The 18,674-nt window shown below is 48.4% G+C and overlaps 1 protein-coding gene and 1 long non-coding RNA gene across 7 annotated transcripts in view; both read right to left on the minus strand.

Annotated features, from left to right (window-relative positions):
* Positions 1–235: 235 nt before the first annotated feature.
* LOC310685075 overlaps positions 236–18,674 on the minus strand; it is a 129,064-nt gene continuing 110,625 nt past the window's right edge. The window contains exon 2 of the long non-coding RNA XR_014515051.1: positions 236–2,287. This is a non-coding gene — a long non-coding RNA (uncharacterized lncRNA). The remainder of the gene's footprint in view (positions 2,288–18,674) is intronic.
* LOC310685044 (SH2 domain-containing protein 6-like) overlaps positions 236–18,674 on the minus strand; it is a 29,494-nt gene continuing 11,055 nt past the window's right edge. For 3 of the 6 annotated variants that reach the window (XM_083456629.1, XM_083456630.1, XM_083456625.1), the window contains 10 exons: positions 16,506–16,625; positions 13,879–13,907; positions 13,308–13,356; positions 12,445–12,514; positions 10,922–10,952; positions 10,174–10,198; positions 9,359–9,390; positions 8,137–8,226; positions 3,875–4,033; positions 236–2,802 (listed from right to left, as the gene is read on the minus strand). In XM_083456629.1, coding sequence (XP_083312755.1) covers positions 2,686–2,802; positions 3,875–4,033; positions 8,137–8,226; positions 9,359–9,390; positions 10,174–10,198; positions 10,922–10,952; positions 12,445–12,514; positions 13,308–13,356; positions 13,879–13,907; positions 16,506–16,625 — 722 coding nt within the window. In that variant the 3' untranslated portion in view covers positions 236–2,685. The remainder of the gene's footprint in view (positions 2,803–3,874; positions 4,034–8,136; positions 8,227–9,358; positions 9,391–10,173; positions 10,199–10,921; positions 10,953–12,444; positions 12,515–13,307; positions 13,357–13,878; positions 13,908–16,505; positions 16,626–18,674) is intronic. The other 3 variants (XM_083456627.1, XM_083456626.1, XM_083456628.1) reach the window with 3 other exon arrangements.

Below are 18,674 nucleotides of genomic sequence, written 5' to 3' on the forward strand. Positions count from 1 at the left end.
CTCAAAATGTCACAGAACAGGCATGTAGTCTGGCCAGATGCAGAAGAGACCAGGACTCCTGCGCCTTTGATAATTGCAGTGTCCTTCTGCATGCAAGACAGTTGCTCCACCGCAGAGCTCCAGCGCTCACCCTTCTTAGTGTTCCTTTTCTTTAAACTGGACTTGGACTGGGCAGGCCTTCAAATACAGGATGGCTTAGAGGACCATCCTCTGTAAAGGAGGGCACCTGGCCACCTTCCGCTTTATAATGTTTTATTGAGTTCATATGACAGGTCATATAGAAAACAACAAACGGAACAAACCCACCCTACTGACAAAATGAACCAAGATGAGAATAAGCATTATCATTTTAGAAAAATCACTACAAACTAGAAGGCAATATATTCTGAGGCAATCAGTACAGCTATATAGTTTTGTACTGATTTAGCTGGTTCTCGTGGGCATTCTCTACATGTTCCTGGAAGCTATTCTTCCAATGCTTCTTTGTGCTGAATAGGAGGGGGAAATGCTTTTCTACTAGATGGGCTGTAATTTGCAAGTCATGCTGGGCCTTGCATCAATTTCATGCAGAATAAAATCCTTGTAGTTATTAGAAAATACAGCAACAGATGAGTTGAGTTACTCTGTTACCGTAATTCATTTTTCTTCTGAGGATGAGCAGCTAGGGAAATTGGAATAATGTTTTCAAAATAAAAGCCTGGCCTTTGCAATGTAATAGATTTTAACATACATTAAAACAAAACTGTATATCAATACTATATACGGAAACCAAGATTTTCTAGAATTGGGGTGAGCAGAAGGGAGACAGGGGTCTACTGGCAGATTTCAGGGTGATTTGTAGTAGATCAGAAAGCCTTTATGACTCCCAATCTTTTAACAATTGCAAACGGAAACTTACATTTCCCCCCAGATAAATTAGGCTACTAAAATGAAGGCAAAAGCCTGCCAGGAGTGGATTCTTGTGTCAGCTGATATTGGCAGTTCTTGTGAATTTAGGAAAAGACAAAGTAGATCCAACAAGCCTGAAAGCTACCCACCTTTGAGTTAAGAATGTAGTGATTTGAGTTTCGGGCTGGGGCTGGTTCTGAGTATGCCGGAGTCCCTTCCAATTCCTGGATTCAAAAAGAACTAATTTGTTGGAATGGCCTGACAAATTTATTGGTAGTGGTCCCCTAAGTATGGGTCGTTAATGTAACAAAGGAAGTGGGTCCCCATTCCTCAATTGTCTATTAATTAGAAAGACAAAATGCTGAAATCCAGCATTGCCTGAGCTCTGCGAGTGCGGCTTACTCCTGATTGAAGTGCAGAGTGTTTGAGGACCAGGACATTCACAGGGAAACCAAAATGCTTGTTTACAAAGCTATTGTACTACCAACATTACTGTATGCTTGTGAAACATGGACCACTGATAAACACCATCTCCAACTCCTCAAAAGATTCCATCAACGGTGTCTACGAAAAATTTAACACATCACTTGAAAAGACAGGAGAACTAATACCAGTGTACTGGAAGAAGCAAAGATCACCAGTGTGGAAGCAATGATTCTTCAACATCCACTTTGCTGGACTGGTCACGTTCTGCGGATGCCTGATGATCGTCTTCCAAAGCAACTACTCTATTCCCAACTTAAAAATGGAAAGTGTAATGCTGGTGGTCAACAAAAGAGGTTTAAAGACTGTCTCAAGGCAAATCTAAAAAATGTAGTATAAACACCGACAACTGGAAAACACTGGCCTGCGAGCACTCCAGTTCGAGAACAGCCTTTACCAAAGGTGTCATGGGCTTTGAAGACACTTGAACTCAGGACACAAGGGAGAAACGTGCTAAGAGGAAGGCATGCTTGGCAAAGCCTCACCATGATCAACTCCTGCCTGGTAACCAATGTCCCCACTGTGGAAGGACATGTAGATCTAAAACTGGCCTCCACAGTCACTTAGGCCTCATTGTTAAAACTGTGTTTATGGAAGACAATCTTATTCTGCTACGAGTTATCGCCAAAGAAGATGAAAGACAAAAGGCCAGAGTTGAGGTGTGTGAGTGGGGAGCTGGAAGCAGGAGGCTGCAGGCTGGGCATCTGAGAGACAGGGCCATGCCTGTTTTTTGCTTGAATCCAAGGCTGTGCCTTTGGGAGAAGCAAGACCCTCTTGGGGTGCTAATGCTGTGAGCCCATCCATCGTAGGCTCATCATAGGCACAGTTGTGTACATAAGCCACATATCCTAAAGATGCCACAGTCTCCGCTGCCCCTCATTCCGAGGGAACCAAGCCCTGGAGAAGCCCCTGGAATCTCACATTGCTCAGATTGGAGTGCTGTGCAACAGTGTTAGTAACTGGGTGAAACATTTCAATTTTGTAACAAATAAAACCAACCAACAGCAGGACTGGTGCCTTAGGTGGGAATCCCTGCTAAACTCTCCCTTCCATCCCACCAGCCCACAAGTTCCCTTGCTTTGCCATTTCAGTACCAGTGGAATATATTTGCAGATGCACTGCTGTTTGCCAGAAGAAGGCTACTGAGGAATACTGAAGAATGATTCACAAGAACCTTTTGCAGAATGCCAGGGTGCCACGCGGATCCTTTGGCCTTGTGTCGGTCCAGCCAGGCAAATGAAGCCGTTTGTGCCTGAGGTCAGGGAGGACGTCCCATCTTCCCCCGTAGCTGGTCCTACTCCCCAGGCCCCAAAGTCACGGCTTCACTGGAAACAGCAAGCAAGTCTGTTCCTTGGCAGAAGTGCTGCCATCAACCAGCACCAGGGGGCGCTCGCTGTAGCTTTGGATGATGCTGGAAACGCTGTCAAAGAGCTGGCAAGGAAAAGAGCAGAACAGGGAGCAGGTCAGCTTCTTTCTGTACCTCAAGGGACCAGCTTCTTTAGTCCAGTTTCCCTCAAGTCACGAGGTGGCGGAGCTCTGCTGACTGAGGTCACATTCACCCTGTATACTGAACACACCCCTAGGCCACTTTAAGAGTCATGGCTTTCCCTCAAAGAATCCTGGGGACAGTAGTTTGCCAAGGGGGCTGGGAATTGTTAGGGGGTCCTCAACCACTACAGCTCCCAGAATTCTTTGCGAAAGCCGTGGCTCTTAAGGTGGTACAGCAGTGCTTTAACATTCATAGTGTGGGTGGGAGCTGAGAGGGAGACGGGCGCATTTGTTTCTTCCATCATGGAACTCTGGGTGGTGGGCAGGGGGTTACCAGGTGCTTATCCAGACACTGAGGAGACCTGGACCTCCTTGGCTTCTGCAAGGTGGGCCTACATCAGGTGCCCTCCGGCTGGGGATGGGAGAGAAAAACAGTTCAGTTCACATTTCAGTGTAAACTCAACTAATTTGACCCCTTCTCCTAGGGCAGGCATCCCCAAACCTGGTCCTCCAGATGTTTTTAGGACTACAATTCCCAGCATCCCTGACCACTGGTCCTGTTAGCTAGGGATGGTGGGAGTTATAGTCCCAAAGCATCTGGAGGACCGAGTTTGGGGATACCTGTCCGTGGGAGCCCACACTGAGGGAGGCAGGGAGGCAGGAGAAGAAGGAGCAACAGCTGAAGCAAGATTAAAGTGGCCTGCAACCAATTTTTAGTGGCCATTCCACAACTTAGTTTCCGGCATCTCTTTGTCATAAAAGGAGGCTAAGCACGGTTGGAACATTCTTCCACATACCGGTAATCCCCCTGAAATGAAAAACATGAGAAATACAGGTGACAGGACTCAGTGGACCTGCTGAGCATTGGCTAAGCTGACTGCCAGCGGAGCTCCAGTATTGCAGAGAGAGGGTCTCTCAGCCTTTCCTGCAGATGCTGGAGAAGGAACTGGGAACCTTCTGCCTGCTCTACGGCTGCGCCACGCCCCCCCCCCCATCATAGAAAGAGAGCACTCACCTCTTCGTGGCTCCTGCCATCCTTGCCAAGCGTGTATTGATGACTGCTCTCTAAGTAGCGGATGGGGATGTTGTAGACGTGCTTCTTGAAGAGCACAGCCAAAGTGAACGGCTGGTTCCAGCCGTGCCGTGAGCTCTGCCTCACCAGGTAGGCACTGTCCTTTTGTGAAAAAAGAGGGTGGAGACATTCAGGTTAAGGGAGGAGACGTCAAATGCAGGTGGAAATCTGGATCTTGGAATCGGAATAGGCTTTCTTCCCCCGGCCCATAATTTAAGTGTCAGTTTCACTGCTTAATAGGGCACGTGTCTCATCATGTGCAGCCGACACCTGCTTGACTCTAGTTCTCCCTTGTGGCGCAGCAGAAGAGAAGCCTGTCCATCTCCTCCTTTTCAGCCCTTGGGATAACCTCCCCCCCCCCCATTTTTTTTGTGGATTTTGCATTGCATGTATACAATAAATTCAACACAAAGAGAAAATGTAAACCCCCATTTCCTCCTCTCGTTAAAAGCCAGTAGCTATTATTCATGTTCTATTGTACAATCTTCAATCCTGTTTTACTATACATTCTTATCATTCCTTCAACCAAATCTTGTATACCAAATCATCATGGTCTCCATCAACCAAAGGAGACAAGACACACGTGACCTTAGTTTTAACAAAAGGTAAAACCAGTGTGAGAGACAGTGTGGTGCAATGGTCACAGTGTCAGACTAGGACCTGGGAGACCAGGGTTCAAATTCCCACCCAGCCATGAAGCTCACTGGGTGACCTTGGGCCAGTCACCATCTTTTAGCTTAACCTACCTCACAGGGTTGCTGTGAGGAAAAAATGGGGAGGAGGAGAACCATATACAACAACTTTAGCTCCTTGGAAGGAAAGGTGTTATATAAATATAATAAATAAATGATTATCTCCACAAGTGCCATTCTCCATACAGTCTTAAAACATTAATCTAGTCCTATGCCTTGTAAAATCTGTCAGGTTTGGGCTATGGAGATTCTTGCTGCAACTAGTAAAATTCTTAACAGGCCCTTTGCCTCAATATCTTTATTTACCCCCTCAGAAGCAGAGAGCACGGCCATTCTGAGAACTATGCTGCAATGTCTCCTCTTCTTCCTTCTCATTTTTCTCCAGGCATTTCCAGCTCTTTCTATCATTCCTAAGAGGCCTGGTTTCCCAGCTCTCACCATCCTGGCTGCCCCCCCCCCCCCGGACGCTCCAGCTGGTCAATGTCCTCTGGAGCATAGGAAGCTTCCTCATGCAGAGCGCTGATCCAGCCAACCTTGTACTTCCAACACTGACTGGCAGTGTCTCTACAGGATTCCAGCTCTCCCTGAAGATGCCGGGGGTGTCCAGAAAGTGGGAGAAGCAACAAGAGGAACAGCCATTTTAGATCTGGTCCTAACCAATGTCGATGACCTGGTTAATGGGGTAGAAGTGGAAGGATCATTAGGCGCAAGTGATCATGCTCTTCTGAAGTTTACTATACAGCGGAAAGGAGCAGCCAAGCATACTAGGACTCAATTTCTTGACTTTAAGAAAGCCGACTTCATAAAACTTAGGGAAGTGCTGGGTGAGATCCCATGGACAGTAATACTAAAAGGAAAGGGAGTTCATGATGGCTGGGAGTTTGTTAAGAGGGAGATAGTAAAAGCACAACTTCAGGCAATACCAATGAGACGGAAACATGGAAGGTGCCTAAAGAAGCCAGGGTGGCTATCTAAAGAACTTTTAACTGAGTTAAGATTAAAAAAGGATGTGTCCAAAAAATGGAAAAGGGGGGGAACCACCAAAGAGGAATTCAAACAAATAGTCAGCACGTGTAGACACAAAGTCAGAAAAGCTAAAGCACAGAATGAACTCAGGCTTGCTAGAGAGATTAAAAGCAACAAAAAAGGCTTTTATGGGTATGTTTGTAGCAAAAGGAAGAACAAAGAAACAGTGGGGTCACTCAGAGGAGAAGATGGTGAAATGCAAACAGGGGACACAGAAAGGGCTGAACTCCTCAATGCCTTCTTTGCCTCAGTCTTCTCCGATAAAGGAAACAATGCCCGACCTGAAGAATTTGGAGCAAATGATTCAGCAGAGAAAACACAGCCCAGAATAACTAAGGAGATAGTACAAGAACACTTGGCTAGTCTAGATGTATTCAAGTCTCCAGGGCCAGATGAACTGCATCCAAGAGTATTAAAAGAACTGGCAGATGTGATCTCAGAACTACTGGCAGTCATCTTTGAGAATTCCTGGAGAACAGGTGAAGTCCCGGCAGACTGGAGGAGGGCAAATGTTGTCCCAATTTTCAAAAAGGGGAAAAGAGAGGACCCAAATAATTACCGCCCAGTCAGTCTGACATCAATACCAGGGAAGATTCTGGAGCAGATCATTAAGCGAACAGTCTGTGAGCACCTAGAAAGGAATGCTGTGATCACCAATAGTCAGCATGGATTTCTGAAAAATAAGTCATGTCAGACTAACCTGATCTCGTTTTTTGACAGAATTACAAGCCTGGTAGATGAAGGGAACGCAGTGGATGTAGCCTACCTTGATTTCAGCAAGGCATTTGACAAGGTGCCCCATGATATTCTTGTAAAGAAGCTGGTAAAATGCGGTCTTGACTATGCTACCACTCAGTGGATTTGTAACTGGCTGACTGACCGAACCCAAAGGGTGCTCATCAATGGTTCCTCTTCATCCTGGAGAAGAGTGAATAGTGGGGTGCCATAGGGTTCTGTCTTGGGCCCGGTCTTATTCAACATCTTTATCAACGACTTGGATGATGGACTCAAGGGCATCCTGATCAAATTTGCAGATGACACCAAACTGGGAGGGGTGGCTAACACCCCAGAGGACAGGATCACACTTCAAAACGACCTTGACAGATTAGAGAACTGGGCCAAAACAAACAAGATGAATTTTAACAGGGAGAAATGTAAAGTATTGCACTTGGGCAAAAAAAAATGAGAGGCACAAATACAAGATGGGTGACACCTGGCTTGAGAGCAGTACATGTGAAAAGGATCTAGGAGTCTTGGTTGACCACAAACTTGACATGAGCCAACAGTGTGACGCGGCAGCTAAAAAAGCCAATGCAATTCTGGGCTGCATCAATAGGAGTATAGCATCTAGATCAAGGGAAGTAATAGTGCCACTGTATTCTGCTCTGGTCAGACCTCACCTGGAGTACTGTGTCCAGTTCTGGGCACCACAGTTCAAGAAGGACACTGACAAACTGGAACGTGTCCAGAGGAGGGCAACCAAAAAGGTCAAAGGCCTGGAAACGATGCCTTATGAGGAACGGCTAAGGGAGCTGGGCATGTTTAGCCTGGAGAAGAGGAGGTTAAGGGATGATATGATAGCCATGTTCAAATATATAAAAGGATGTCACATAGAGGAGGAAGAAAGGTTGTTTTCTGCTGCTCCAGAGAAGCAGACACAGAGCAATGGATCGAAACGACAAGAAAGAAGATTCCACCTAAACATTAGGAAGAACTTCCTGACAGTAAGAGCTGTTTGACAGTGGAATTTGCTGCCAAGGAGTGTGGTGGAGTCTCCTTCTTTGGAGGTCTTTAAGCAGAGGCTTGACAACCATATGTCAGGAGTGCTCTGATGGTGTTTCCTGCTTGGCAGGGCGTTGGACTCGATGGCCCTTGTGGTCTCTTCCAACTCTATGATTCTATGATTCTATGTGTGTGTGACCCTGGGGCCTTTGGGATGCAAGGCTTGTGCTGTGCCCTCAAAAGGGGCCCTTCTTGAAATATGGTGCCCAGAACTGGGCACACTATTTCAGGTGTGCTCTGACCCAAGGCCAGCCCACCCATGAGGTAGGCTGAGGCAGCTGCTTCAGGCAGCAGAATGCCCAGAAGCGGTGCGTGGCCAAGGGTGTCTTCTGTGGACCACAGAATATCCTATCTTTGCCCAGCTCCTGCCAGCCAGTGGGGTTAAGCAAGAAAATGTATTGGTTGATTGTGCCCAGTATCAGATGATCTGTCCATCCTGCTACACTGACGCCTTTAAAATGGAGCCCCCAAACCTGCCTCCCAAACTGGCTCCCTGCAGGGTCTCTCTCTCTTCTGGTCTCATGACACTCAGAAATCCCATTCAGCCACAGCTGCTGGACCTCCGAGTTACTTAGCTGCAGCTAATTCAGCTGGTGAGCACCATGGAGACTTTGTGGCTCCAGAAGGCAAAGGGATGGGAAGAGCCTCTTCCTTGAACAGCAGCTGCATTATGACGGTGCTGCAGGGCAACTTCAGGAGGCACACCTTTACCTTATTAAACCGGAGGAGGGCCGCCTCAGCCGTATGTCGGTCACAGCTCCCTGCATACCAGGCCTTGTTTTGCATGCAAAAATCCTAAGGGAATGTAACAGATGATAAGGCAAGCGCAATCCCAGGGAATGGTAGGGCACAGACTAAAGTGGCAGTTCCATTCGGAACCATGTCTTTCCACCGTCACTGAAGACCTCCGCCCACAGGTACCATTTCGGATTTCTCTGGGGAGGTGGCAAGGTTACTGCTGCAGCTCCAGAAAACGTGCCCTGCCAGGTACCCTGGAACACTTGGAAACCATATGTTAAAAGTGCTCTTTGTTCTAGTCAGAGGAGCAGAGAACAAGGGCAAATTAAACAAATGGCATGTCAAGCAAAGGTGAAAGGCTCCCTCCAGGGTGTTTTTAAAGTCCAACTGCAAAAAAAAGGAGCAAAGCAAAACTCAACAAACAGTAAAGTTTTATGAGCACTGGTTGAGATCACACACACACACACACACACACACATGTACCACAGAGGGGTTCAGTGGGAGGGTGGGGAGAAATGTGATTTTGCTTGCATTTTAATCAGAAACTATATAAATTTGCACTTCTCAAAATTTTGCAGTGCATTTCTCAATCAAACAATGTGTACAAAAATGCATCCGCAGGGTCAATTGTGCATATTAATGCATAAGTTTTTGAAAACAACATACAAAGTTTATATTGGGGGGAACTGCTTTTAAATGTGTGTATTAGGAGGAAAGGGCACTAAAATGACGACAATTTTTAATGGGGACTTAAAAATAATAATCACAAACTGAAAAACCCCACGGTGGAATGAATGGACAGATTTGCCCACCCATAATACCACTCTTGGGCACATTGCAGCAATAAAGTAAACTCAAAGCCCCACACCCACTCCAATACTAAATAAATTCATATGTGCCCTGATAATGAGGCATGGGAGGCGAAAGAAGAGGCATCACTCTTCTAGAACACAAACCCTTATGTCATAATAAATGCATTATCCTTAAGATACTGCACGACTCTTTGCTGTTGGTAACAACCCTGTGTTAGCTACAGCAGTGCCCCCCCCCCCCGCAGCAGCATTGCCCTTCTCTCTCTCTGTTGTTATGCTTAGCCCCATGGGATTAGGGAGGTTAAACTTTAACTGCTGCTCTATAAGCAAGAGGACAGGGCAGCCAAAGAATCCTCAGGCAAGTTCTCCTTGCTCACCTCTGGCACAGATCCACTCTTCAGACACACACCTGAAATAGACAGAACAGTTCTGAGATATGTATTACATAGGCAAATATTCCCTGTGCCACATCAGTGCATGAATGACACACACATCGCATGAGCAATCAAGATCAGGGCACAGCTGTCGCTTGGGGATCGGGAATCTGCTCTGCATGAAGATGATCCCTGGTCCAATCCCTGGTCCAATCTTCATGTACAGCTGAGCAGGGGCACCAAGCCCCCCTGCAAAAAAAAATTCAAGGCAGGGCCAGACCCCTTCAAAATTCCATGGCAGCCGTGCAAAGAGATACTCAACACACTTGGTTAAAGTCATTAACTCAAAAAGAGACTAATTTGGTCATTTTAGCAATCTCTGTTTTTACAGAATTTCATCTTACAGATGTGAAACCACAGACTAGGAGGGGATCCCAAAGATGGCCACTAGAATAAGCCCCCAATCCTCAGCATCACATGGCTGGGGCTGGTGGAGTCTCCCCACAAGTGTCCCAGAAAAACCAGGACATCCCATCCCCCGTCCCCCAGGTCACACAATTTTGCACCGAGATCTTGCCCCAGAAACACGCTTCTCTTCAGGGCCACAATCTTGTGCAGCACCCCAAAACACACATTTTTGGGCATAGTGAGAGCACGGTCCTGAAAAAAGCACATCTTTGGGGCTCCATGATCTCGTGCACCCGAGTTTTGGGACTCCACATGTTGAAGGCTATGGTGGTGGGAGCTGTAGTCCAACAACATCTGGAGGGGCCAGGTTGGCAAAGGCTGATGCAGAGGCTTCAGAGTGTGGCACTTACCTTTGCACAGGTTTTCCACAGAGGCCTGGAAAGAAAACGAGCGCACAGAGTTTTCACCTCCTGTTCCCATAACCTAGGTATCTCTACCTGTGGCCCAGCAATTGCATAGGGCTAACTCCATGCACCCTCTTCCCAGACAGCCTCTTCCTCAACACAGGCCTGATTTATAAACCACCATACAAAAAAATTGCCAACTCACTAAACTAAAAGCAATAAATGCATTTATAAAAATTCACAGGTTTCATTCCCTAAAATGACTGGGTCGTGCACTTCAGGGCAAGCCTCCTTAAACAAAAATGTTATCAAGGCGCTAGGCACCTGTCTAATTTCAGTTCATGCTTTACTCCAGAGGGCTGGAGCTGCAACACTAAAAGCCAGCCCTCAAGGGCTTATTAAGTGCAACTCTAGGACACTCAGTTCTCTTAGTGATGCCTCCTCTGAGGAGTGCAATTGCCAAGCAGGAAAATCTGAGACAAAGTGGTCCCATAGGTCCCTTTAGTTATCCTGCCCTTTCTTCACATGAACAAGTTCCTCTCTTCCCTCCCTCCATTTTCTCAGCACAACAACCCTGCAGGGTAGGTTAAGCAGTCTGGTTTGCTGCATCCTGAGTTTGTGGTGGCCTGCCTTAGCATAGCAGAGCAAAACAAAACAACAGTTAAGCCCACGAATGCAAAGTTCCAGAGACCTCCCCTGGCCATCATCCTCGTCTCAAGCTCTCTAGTGCTCCCTTGCCAGCCCCCACACCTACCTTCTGGGGTCCTGATGGAGTGATTGGTGGCCTAACATCAGAGAGAGAGAGAGAGAGAGAGAGAGAGAGAAAGGGGGGGGGGGGAGAGAATAGGATTGTGGTGTGACATTAGCCCTGTGACATTTAAGATCTAGAACCCCTTGATCCACACATTTGCAAACCCAGGTCTCAGACTGAGCATTTGATTATGAAAAGGGAATGAACTGTGAACATGGCCAGTCCTTGGTGAATTTCAGAGAGCAGTTAATCTCTGTTCAAGACAGCACTGCTTCTTAACAACAACTACCATGTCTTTATTTCATGCTGTTTTTGATCCCATTGTGACCTCAAAGTGCTTTTTTCCCTTAAAAAATGTTTAGGGGTATTCTCATTTTCCTACTCATATTGAAATACTGTGCCTCTATGAGGCCAAACTTAGATTCACAAAATGTTTAGCGGTATGCGTCCCCCCCCAAAACAACAACAACAATAACAACACACTGGTTAAAACCATGAACAGTTTAAATGGCAGCAACAGTAAAGAGAATCCTTGGTAGACACACTTCAGAAATCTGAGCAGGAGCAGCTCACAGGGTGAGGCAAGAGCTTCTGGGCAGGTGAGTCGCTGTCACGGGGGGAGGGGAGTCCATGCCCTGCAAATGTGCTGGGGGCAGTTCTGGACTGGCTGCACTGCTGTCCTTGCACTGCACTGACCCCTCTGCCTCTCACCCTCTTAGTAAGCAACAGTGACCCATTGGATAGTTAGCGCAGCCACATTGTGCAGCTCCTGAATCGGAACAGGAAGTTTCTAGAGCATGCAACACTCTTCCCAGACCACCTTGGACCGGGGATGACCATAGCTGCTGAACCAGCTGCAGCTCCTTGGCACAAGACCTGGGTCTCAAGCAACAAGGCTGAGTCCAGGAGCACAGCCAGCCTAGGTATTGGTTCCTCCAGTCTAGAACAGGCCAGCCCACTATGCTGATTGCTGAGCACTTGGTCAGGGCAGGGCTAGGCATGGTCAGGGAGGCAGTGCAGGGGCCCCTCCCTAATACTGAGCATCACCACTGACAATGGGGGTGCGGTGCAAGTACAGAAGCAAGAGTGTCGGATTGACCCCTGGCTCAAAGAAAGACCACTTCATTCAGCTCTCAGCCTCTGCAGTGCAGCGAGTCCCAGAATGCAGGGCTAAAGTGAGGGATACCTGCCAAGGACCCTGGAAAACTGCTGCCCCTCTGAAGAGATAGTAAGGGACAGAGAGACTAATATCCTATCTCAGTGTTCATGGATGTTTTCACTCTCATCCTTCCTGACTAATGGCCATGGTGCAGTGGCTGATGAGGGCTGGAGCAGAGGTTGGATGGCTGTCTGTCATGGATGCTTTAGCTGAGACTCCTGCATTGCTGGGGGTTGGACTGGATGACCCTTGGGGTCCCTTCCAACTCTACGATTCTATGATTCTTTGAATATCTGGAGGCCACCATGTGGGCTACCCCGATGTACAGATACTGGGATTTTCTCTTCTGGAAGGAGGACACACTCACCTGGCTTGCTTCAGAGGCTGGACAGGAGGCACTGGGGTTGGACAAGGAAGCACTTTGCGGGGCACGGAGGCTGGAAGGGGAAAAAATGTGTATCAGGCCACAAGGAAGGTGGCAGGCTGGAGCTCAGCACCCCTCTTTGGGCGGGTTTGGTCCCAGCTGGCGTCTGCTGGATACAAGCACCTAGCACCACTGGGGACAATGCGAAGCTGCTGTATTCCAGATACAGCAGACCATCCATCCATTTGTCACATGTTTGGATCACCCTTAACAAAATAAAAAAGCCCTAGTGGGTCAACAATAAAGCCCAATATGCAACAAATAAGCAAAATCACAATGAAGATCAAAGACAATGTTAAAATGGCAGCTGCTTAAAGGACATAATTAAAGGAAGATAATATGGCAAACGGAGTTTCCGTGTGCTCTGGTTTCCATCACGGTGTCCCGTTGTGCCAGAAGCGGTTTAGTCATGCTGGCCACATGACCTGGAAAGCTGTCTGTGGACAAACTCCGGCTCCCTCGGCCTGAAAGCAAGATGAGCACCACACCCCATAGTCACCTTTGGCTGGACCTAACTGCCCAGGGGTCCTTTACCTTTTTACCTTAATATGGTTTAAAACACAGAGGATTGTTTTGCTGTCAGGAGGCCATCAGTGGGGGGGGGGGGGGACAAGATGAGTCTGGGAGCAGCCCTTAAGAAGGCCCCAAAGGTCCTGGACTAAAGGTCTTTCCCATCATAGGTCAGAGATGGCAGGCGTTGATGACCCCGGGACCTTCTGCTTGCTAAGCCTGCAATCCAGAACTGAGCTACAACCCTTTCCTAGAAGCATCACAGTGGTGGCTTCTGGTGGGGAAAGCGGCTTCACCTGCTCTGGGCTCACATTCCACGTAGATCGATTCCTCTTGGGTCTCCTCCTGGGGATGGGGAGAGAGAGAGAGAGAGAGAGAGAGAGAGAGAGAGAGAGAGAGAGAGAGAGAATCACTCACATGCTGATCGCTTGCTTCCCTCTGATTTTTTCTTCTCCAGCCAGGGCTGGCCTTATCATTAGGCCAAATGAGACAACAGCCTCAGGCAGCAGATGCTGGAGAAGTAAGTGGCAACAGCCCCCTGGCAGTTCCTCCTCAGCTCCTCCCGCCATTGGAAGACAGAGCTATGTATGCAACATGGCCTGCCTTGGTCCCCTAAATCTAGGCTGCTTCCTTCAGGTTCCTTGGGAGAACTATTCTCTCTTCAGGGCTGGAGATTCAGCAGCCAGACAGGTCAGCTTCTGCCCATGGAATGGTGAGGGAGTGCCCATCTTGTCTTTCCTATGGTCTTGGTCGTGTCTCCGGCTGCCCACAGGGAAACTTGCAAGTTACCCTTGCTGCAAATGTGCTAACCAGGGACAGTAATCTGAAGCAGCAAATGTTCTAAATAGCAGGTGGGTTCTTAGTTACCTCGTCATCTTTCAGGGCTGGTAAAGGATCTGCAAAGTGGTGCAAAGGAAGACAAGAATTAGCAGCCAACAGCAATTCCTCTTCTGCCTCTTTCCCCAAGCCCCCAGCCCCCATTCTCTTCACCCCCTCCCAAAGGCAGCAGGAGCTCAGCAGAGCTCAGTTCCAGCCCCTCTCAGGTGGGCGCCATTGCCATTCTAAGAGAACAAGGGAAAAGTTCATGGTGAGCTCTGGCACCTCTTTTTCTAGAAAAACAGCACTGAGCATGAGCCCCTGCATTCCAAAACATCTGGAGGGCCCCAGGTTGGCTGAATTGGACTCCAATTTTATATGCTGCCTTTCCACAAAGGAAATTGTGGTCAAGACAGCTTACAATATGCAAGGTATTGAACAGCAGGAACAGCAATACATAAAAATAACCATGAAGCAGTTCAATAATATCAACCGCAGTATATTTCAAACATGTAATAACATTTCAATAATGTCCAAATAAAAATTCATTCATTTTTTAAAAAAGCACAGTTCAAACCAAAATATCTGCATATATATTAAGATCTAACTCTACAAAGGCACCACTAACAACCAGACCAGTAATGGGAATTGTTCAGCGTTGTACCTCTGATATTGGTAGGGCAGAAAGCAGGGAGCCCCACAGCTGGTGGCGCCAGAGCCAATGACAGGCAGAGACAAGGAATGCTAGTTTGGTCCCCATCTTCTTCCTCCTTGTATGTCAGAGGGCAGGCAGTTGGGGCTGAGTGGGAGGGGGGGCAGTGCTCTGTTTTCCCACTGGAATTGCCAAAAACCCAACACACTTTCTGGCAACTTGCCTCACACCTGGGATCCCTCTCCCCCCACCTATCACCTGGGGCCATGGCTCTCCCCTCCCCACACCAGAGGCATTCTCAGCATGTTACCCCATTTAGCCCTGGGAGGGGTTAGAGCTATTTGGCTGTCACTTTGGCAGAGGCTCCTCCACTGGGCTCTGCCCCCCCCCAACCTCAGTCAGCTTCCACCTGCCTGCCAGGAGGTGGCACTGTCTGTCAGCTTAGAATCTTAGAAGGTTAAAATCATAGAGAGGGACGGGACCCCTGAGGGTCATCTAGCCCAGCCCCTGCAATGCAGGAATCTTTTGCCCCAATGTGGGGCTTGAACCCATGACCCTGAGATTAGGAGTCTCATGCTCTACCAACTGAGCTATCCCAGCCCCCTCCTCCTTAGTCTCAGGTTGTAGATATGTGTAAATGAAGCCATATACAGTGGTGCCTCGCAAGACGAAAAGAATCCATTCCGTGAGTCTCTTCGAATAGCGGTTTTTTGTCTTGCGAAGCAAGCCCATTAGCGGATTAGCGGATTAGCGCTATTAGCGGTTTAGCGGCTATTAGCGGCTATTAAAGGCTTAAGGGATTAGCGGATTAGCTGCTAAAAGGCTATTATCGGCTATTAAAGGTTTAAGGGATTAGCTGCTAAAAGGCTATTAGCAGCTTAGTGCCTTAGAAAAAGGGGGTGGGGAGCGAAAAAAAACCCCCAGGTGGGGAGCGAAAAAAAACCCCCAGGGAAGCAAGCCCATAGAGAAATTCGTCCTGCGAAGCACCTCCAAAACGGAAAACCCTTTCGTCTAGCGGGTTTTCCGTCTTGCGAGGCATTCGTCTTGCGGGGCACCACTGTATCCTAAAGACACCTTAGTCTCTAGTGACCTTCATTCCAAGGAAGCCGAACCCTGGGCAAGTGCTGGCGCCCCTGGAGTCTCTTGACACTCAGAAATTGGGGTGGTGTGTAACACATATGTTCCCACACTTCTCAGCAAGTGGCATGTGCGCATCAACACACTAACATCTCATTCCTTAGCCTACTTTTCCCACCGGGCCTCAAGCAGCCCCTATGCGCCATTCTTAGACTCCTAGAGGCAGCCCTGGGGCGGAGAGTCTCCCAGGCCCATGAGAGGACCAAGCTACAAGGAGTGGGCTCAGCCTGCCATGGGCTCTGGCTCCACCTACTGTTGCAAATGATCCAGCATTCTGCTGATGAAAACTGGGACACGGGCCTCGCAACTGCCTTAGGGAAGAAGGCACCGTGCTCTGACTCTTCCCAAAGCCAGGCAAGCGCTTGGCGACTTAGGAGAAGAGGCAGGCGGGCTCCAGGAGCCTGCCAGAGTCTCACGCCGGGAAGTGCTCCTTCCCAAAGGCCGGGAAGTGCTCCTTCACAATGCCACTGCTGTTGCAGGAGCTGCTTCCGCCAGCCCCACCGCAGTCGGTGCAAAATCAGGGCACTCCAAGACGAAGGTTGAGCCCAGGGCGCCTTGAAGGAAAGCATGGTTAAATTGGGGCACCTTGAAGGTATGCTGTAGGTCTCCCTGCCTTCTTCCCTTCCCATCCCAAAGACCACTGGGCTGATGGGAGTTGTAGTCTAAAATATCTGGAGAGCACCAGGTGGGTGAAGGTTGGTAGTCTAATCTGGGAGACAAGGAGACAAGCAGGCAGAGGATCTTCAGGTATAACTTGGGAATGGATTTTACTTACTAATCTGAAAGACCCTTAGCTGCCTGTCTCCAGTCCACTGAAGTAAGAATTTACTCAAGCAACCTTCAGTCACAGATTCCAATGAGGCCACAGCTGGCTCGCAATTCCACCTACCTCTGCTGGCAACAGCTTTCGCTTGGGACCCAGAGGGACCCAGGACTGGCAGAGACCCCCGTCGGGCTGAGAGAGGAAGAGGCGGCGGCACAGACTGCTTCATCATCCCTTTTTGTAGAGCTGCAAAGAAAGGATCTGCATTACCTCTGAGCATGAGCAAAGTGCTTTCCACACACCACCCAGTAATTGCAAACCAACATGTAGGATTTGAGGAAGGGCTTCTAAGCAAGGACCACCACCTCTCAGGTTAAGAAGAATATTTATTTCATAGCACTTTGGAGTAAACTGTTTGCCTCTGTTCAACAACCCTGTAAAGTAGAGCCATGCTGTCATAGCCATATTACAGATTCTGGGTTGAGACTGAATCAAACCAGGCTACCTTGTGACTTCATTGTGACATTTAACCAGAGAATGCCCTGGAGGAAACTGACAGCACAAGTTTAACCATGAAGCTTAACTCAGAAGTAAGCCCAATTGAATTCAATGGAGCTTACTCACAGAAAAGTAGGGTTAGGATTGCAGCCTTAGGCTGCATATACACCATACATTTGAAGCACTTCACCCCTCAAAAATCCTGAGAACTGTGGCCTACCCCTCCAGCACTACAATTCCCAGCACCTTTAACAAATTACAGTTCCCAGGATTCTTTGGGGATGTTAAGTGTTTTAAATGTATGGGGTGCTTGGGGGGCCAGTGCCTCTGGTGGGGGCAAGTCATGTCCTTCTGGGGTGGTTTGTGAGCCTTTGGTCCGTGTACTCCGATCTCACCTGTGGCTCTTAGAAGCTGTCAGCAGGCACAGCAGCCACACCCCAGGGAATGGCTTCCACTGGCTGGCTAAACCAGGTGAGGGGAGCTGATGGGTCTGCAACCCTCGGCTAGGTAGGGACTGCCCGTCCCCTGCAGGCAAAGAGAGGCTCCAGCAGACTGAGCAGATGAAAACAACAGGGAGTCCACCAGTCAAGAAGGCGGTTTCTGCCTGTGCTGGAGAGGGGAGTGAGGGGCAGGTGGGGCTCATCCGCCTGGGAAGGAATCTGATCCTGAACCTCCACTGCCTGCGGGATATTTTTGGAGAAGTAAAGGCTAAGGACTAAACCCTACACAAATCTGGATGATGGAGTCCCTGAGAGGGTTGGATGGTGCCTTGTACGCCTCCTTCCAGCAACTCCTGCAGCCAAGATGGTGCCAAACGTCTTGCTCTGCTTTACATCAGCCAGGCCATTTTGGTGCCGCTAAGGCAGCAGTTTGATTTCACCCCCCGCCCCCGGCACACTCCATTGTCTCTCGAGACAGACGGATGCTAACAATGCTGCCTTTGTCCATTCACTGCTATAAAACAAATTAAGCGCTCCCTCCTCTTTGTTGAAGAGCCTTGGACTCAGATATTTAATCTGGAAAGTGGCACAGACCTGCTTAGTGCTTCATGTTCTGAGCCTGTCTGTCTCTCGCGGTGCCACCCCTTTCCCCAACCCCCACTGGCCCAGCCTGACTTTTCCAGGCTCAGGTGAAAAAACAGCGAGACTCTTTGCCTTGCCAGCTTCCAAACATGAAAATCACCCCATAATAATCACAAGACCTTAAGGCTGTACTGGATAGCTCAGCGAAGAAGTTGACCCAGTGTGCAGCAGCTGTGAAAAAGGCAATTTCCATGCCAAGGACCATAGGAAAAGGAATTGAAAATAAAATTGCTGATGTCATTATACAACCCCAGAGCACACTTGGAGTCCAGTGCGCAGTTCTGGTCGCCTCTTCTCAAAATGGAGATTTAGAGTTCAAAAGGTTCAGAAAACGGCAATGAAAATGTTCAAGGGATGAAGCGACTTCTCTTTGAGGGCAGGTTGCAGAATTTGGACTTTTAGGTTCAGAGAAAAGGTGAGCAAGAGGAGACATGAGAGGAGTACACAAAATTATGCATGTCATGAAGAAAGTGGAGAGAGTTCATATCCCTCATGGTGCTGGAACTCAGGAACATCCAATGAAGCTGAACGTTGGAAGATTCAGGACAGAAAAAAGAACAACGCACAGGTAAACTATGGAACTGCCTGCCACAGGACACAGTGGTGGCCGCCAACTTGGGTGGCTTTCAAAGAGGCCTGGGTGGATTCATGGACTACGAGTCCTGGTGGCTCTGCCCTGCTTCTGAACGCCAGCTGCGTGGGAGGAGAGCGTTCT

This window comes from Podarcis tiliguerta (genome assembly GCF_965153285.1).
Source record: "Podarcis tiliguerta genome assembly, chromosome: 8".
Lineage (NCBI taxonomy): Eukaryota > Metazoa > Chordata > Lepidosauria > Squamata > Lacertidae > Podarcis > Podarcis tiliguerta.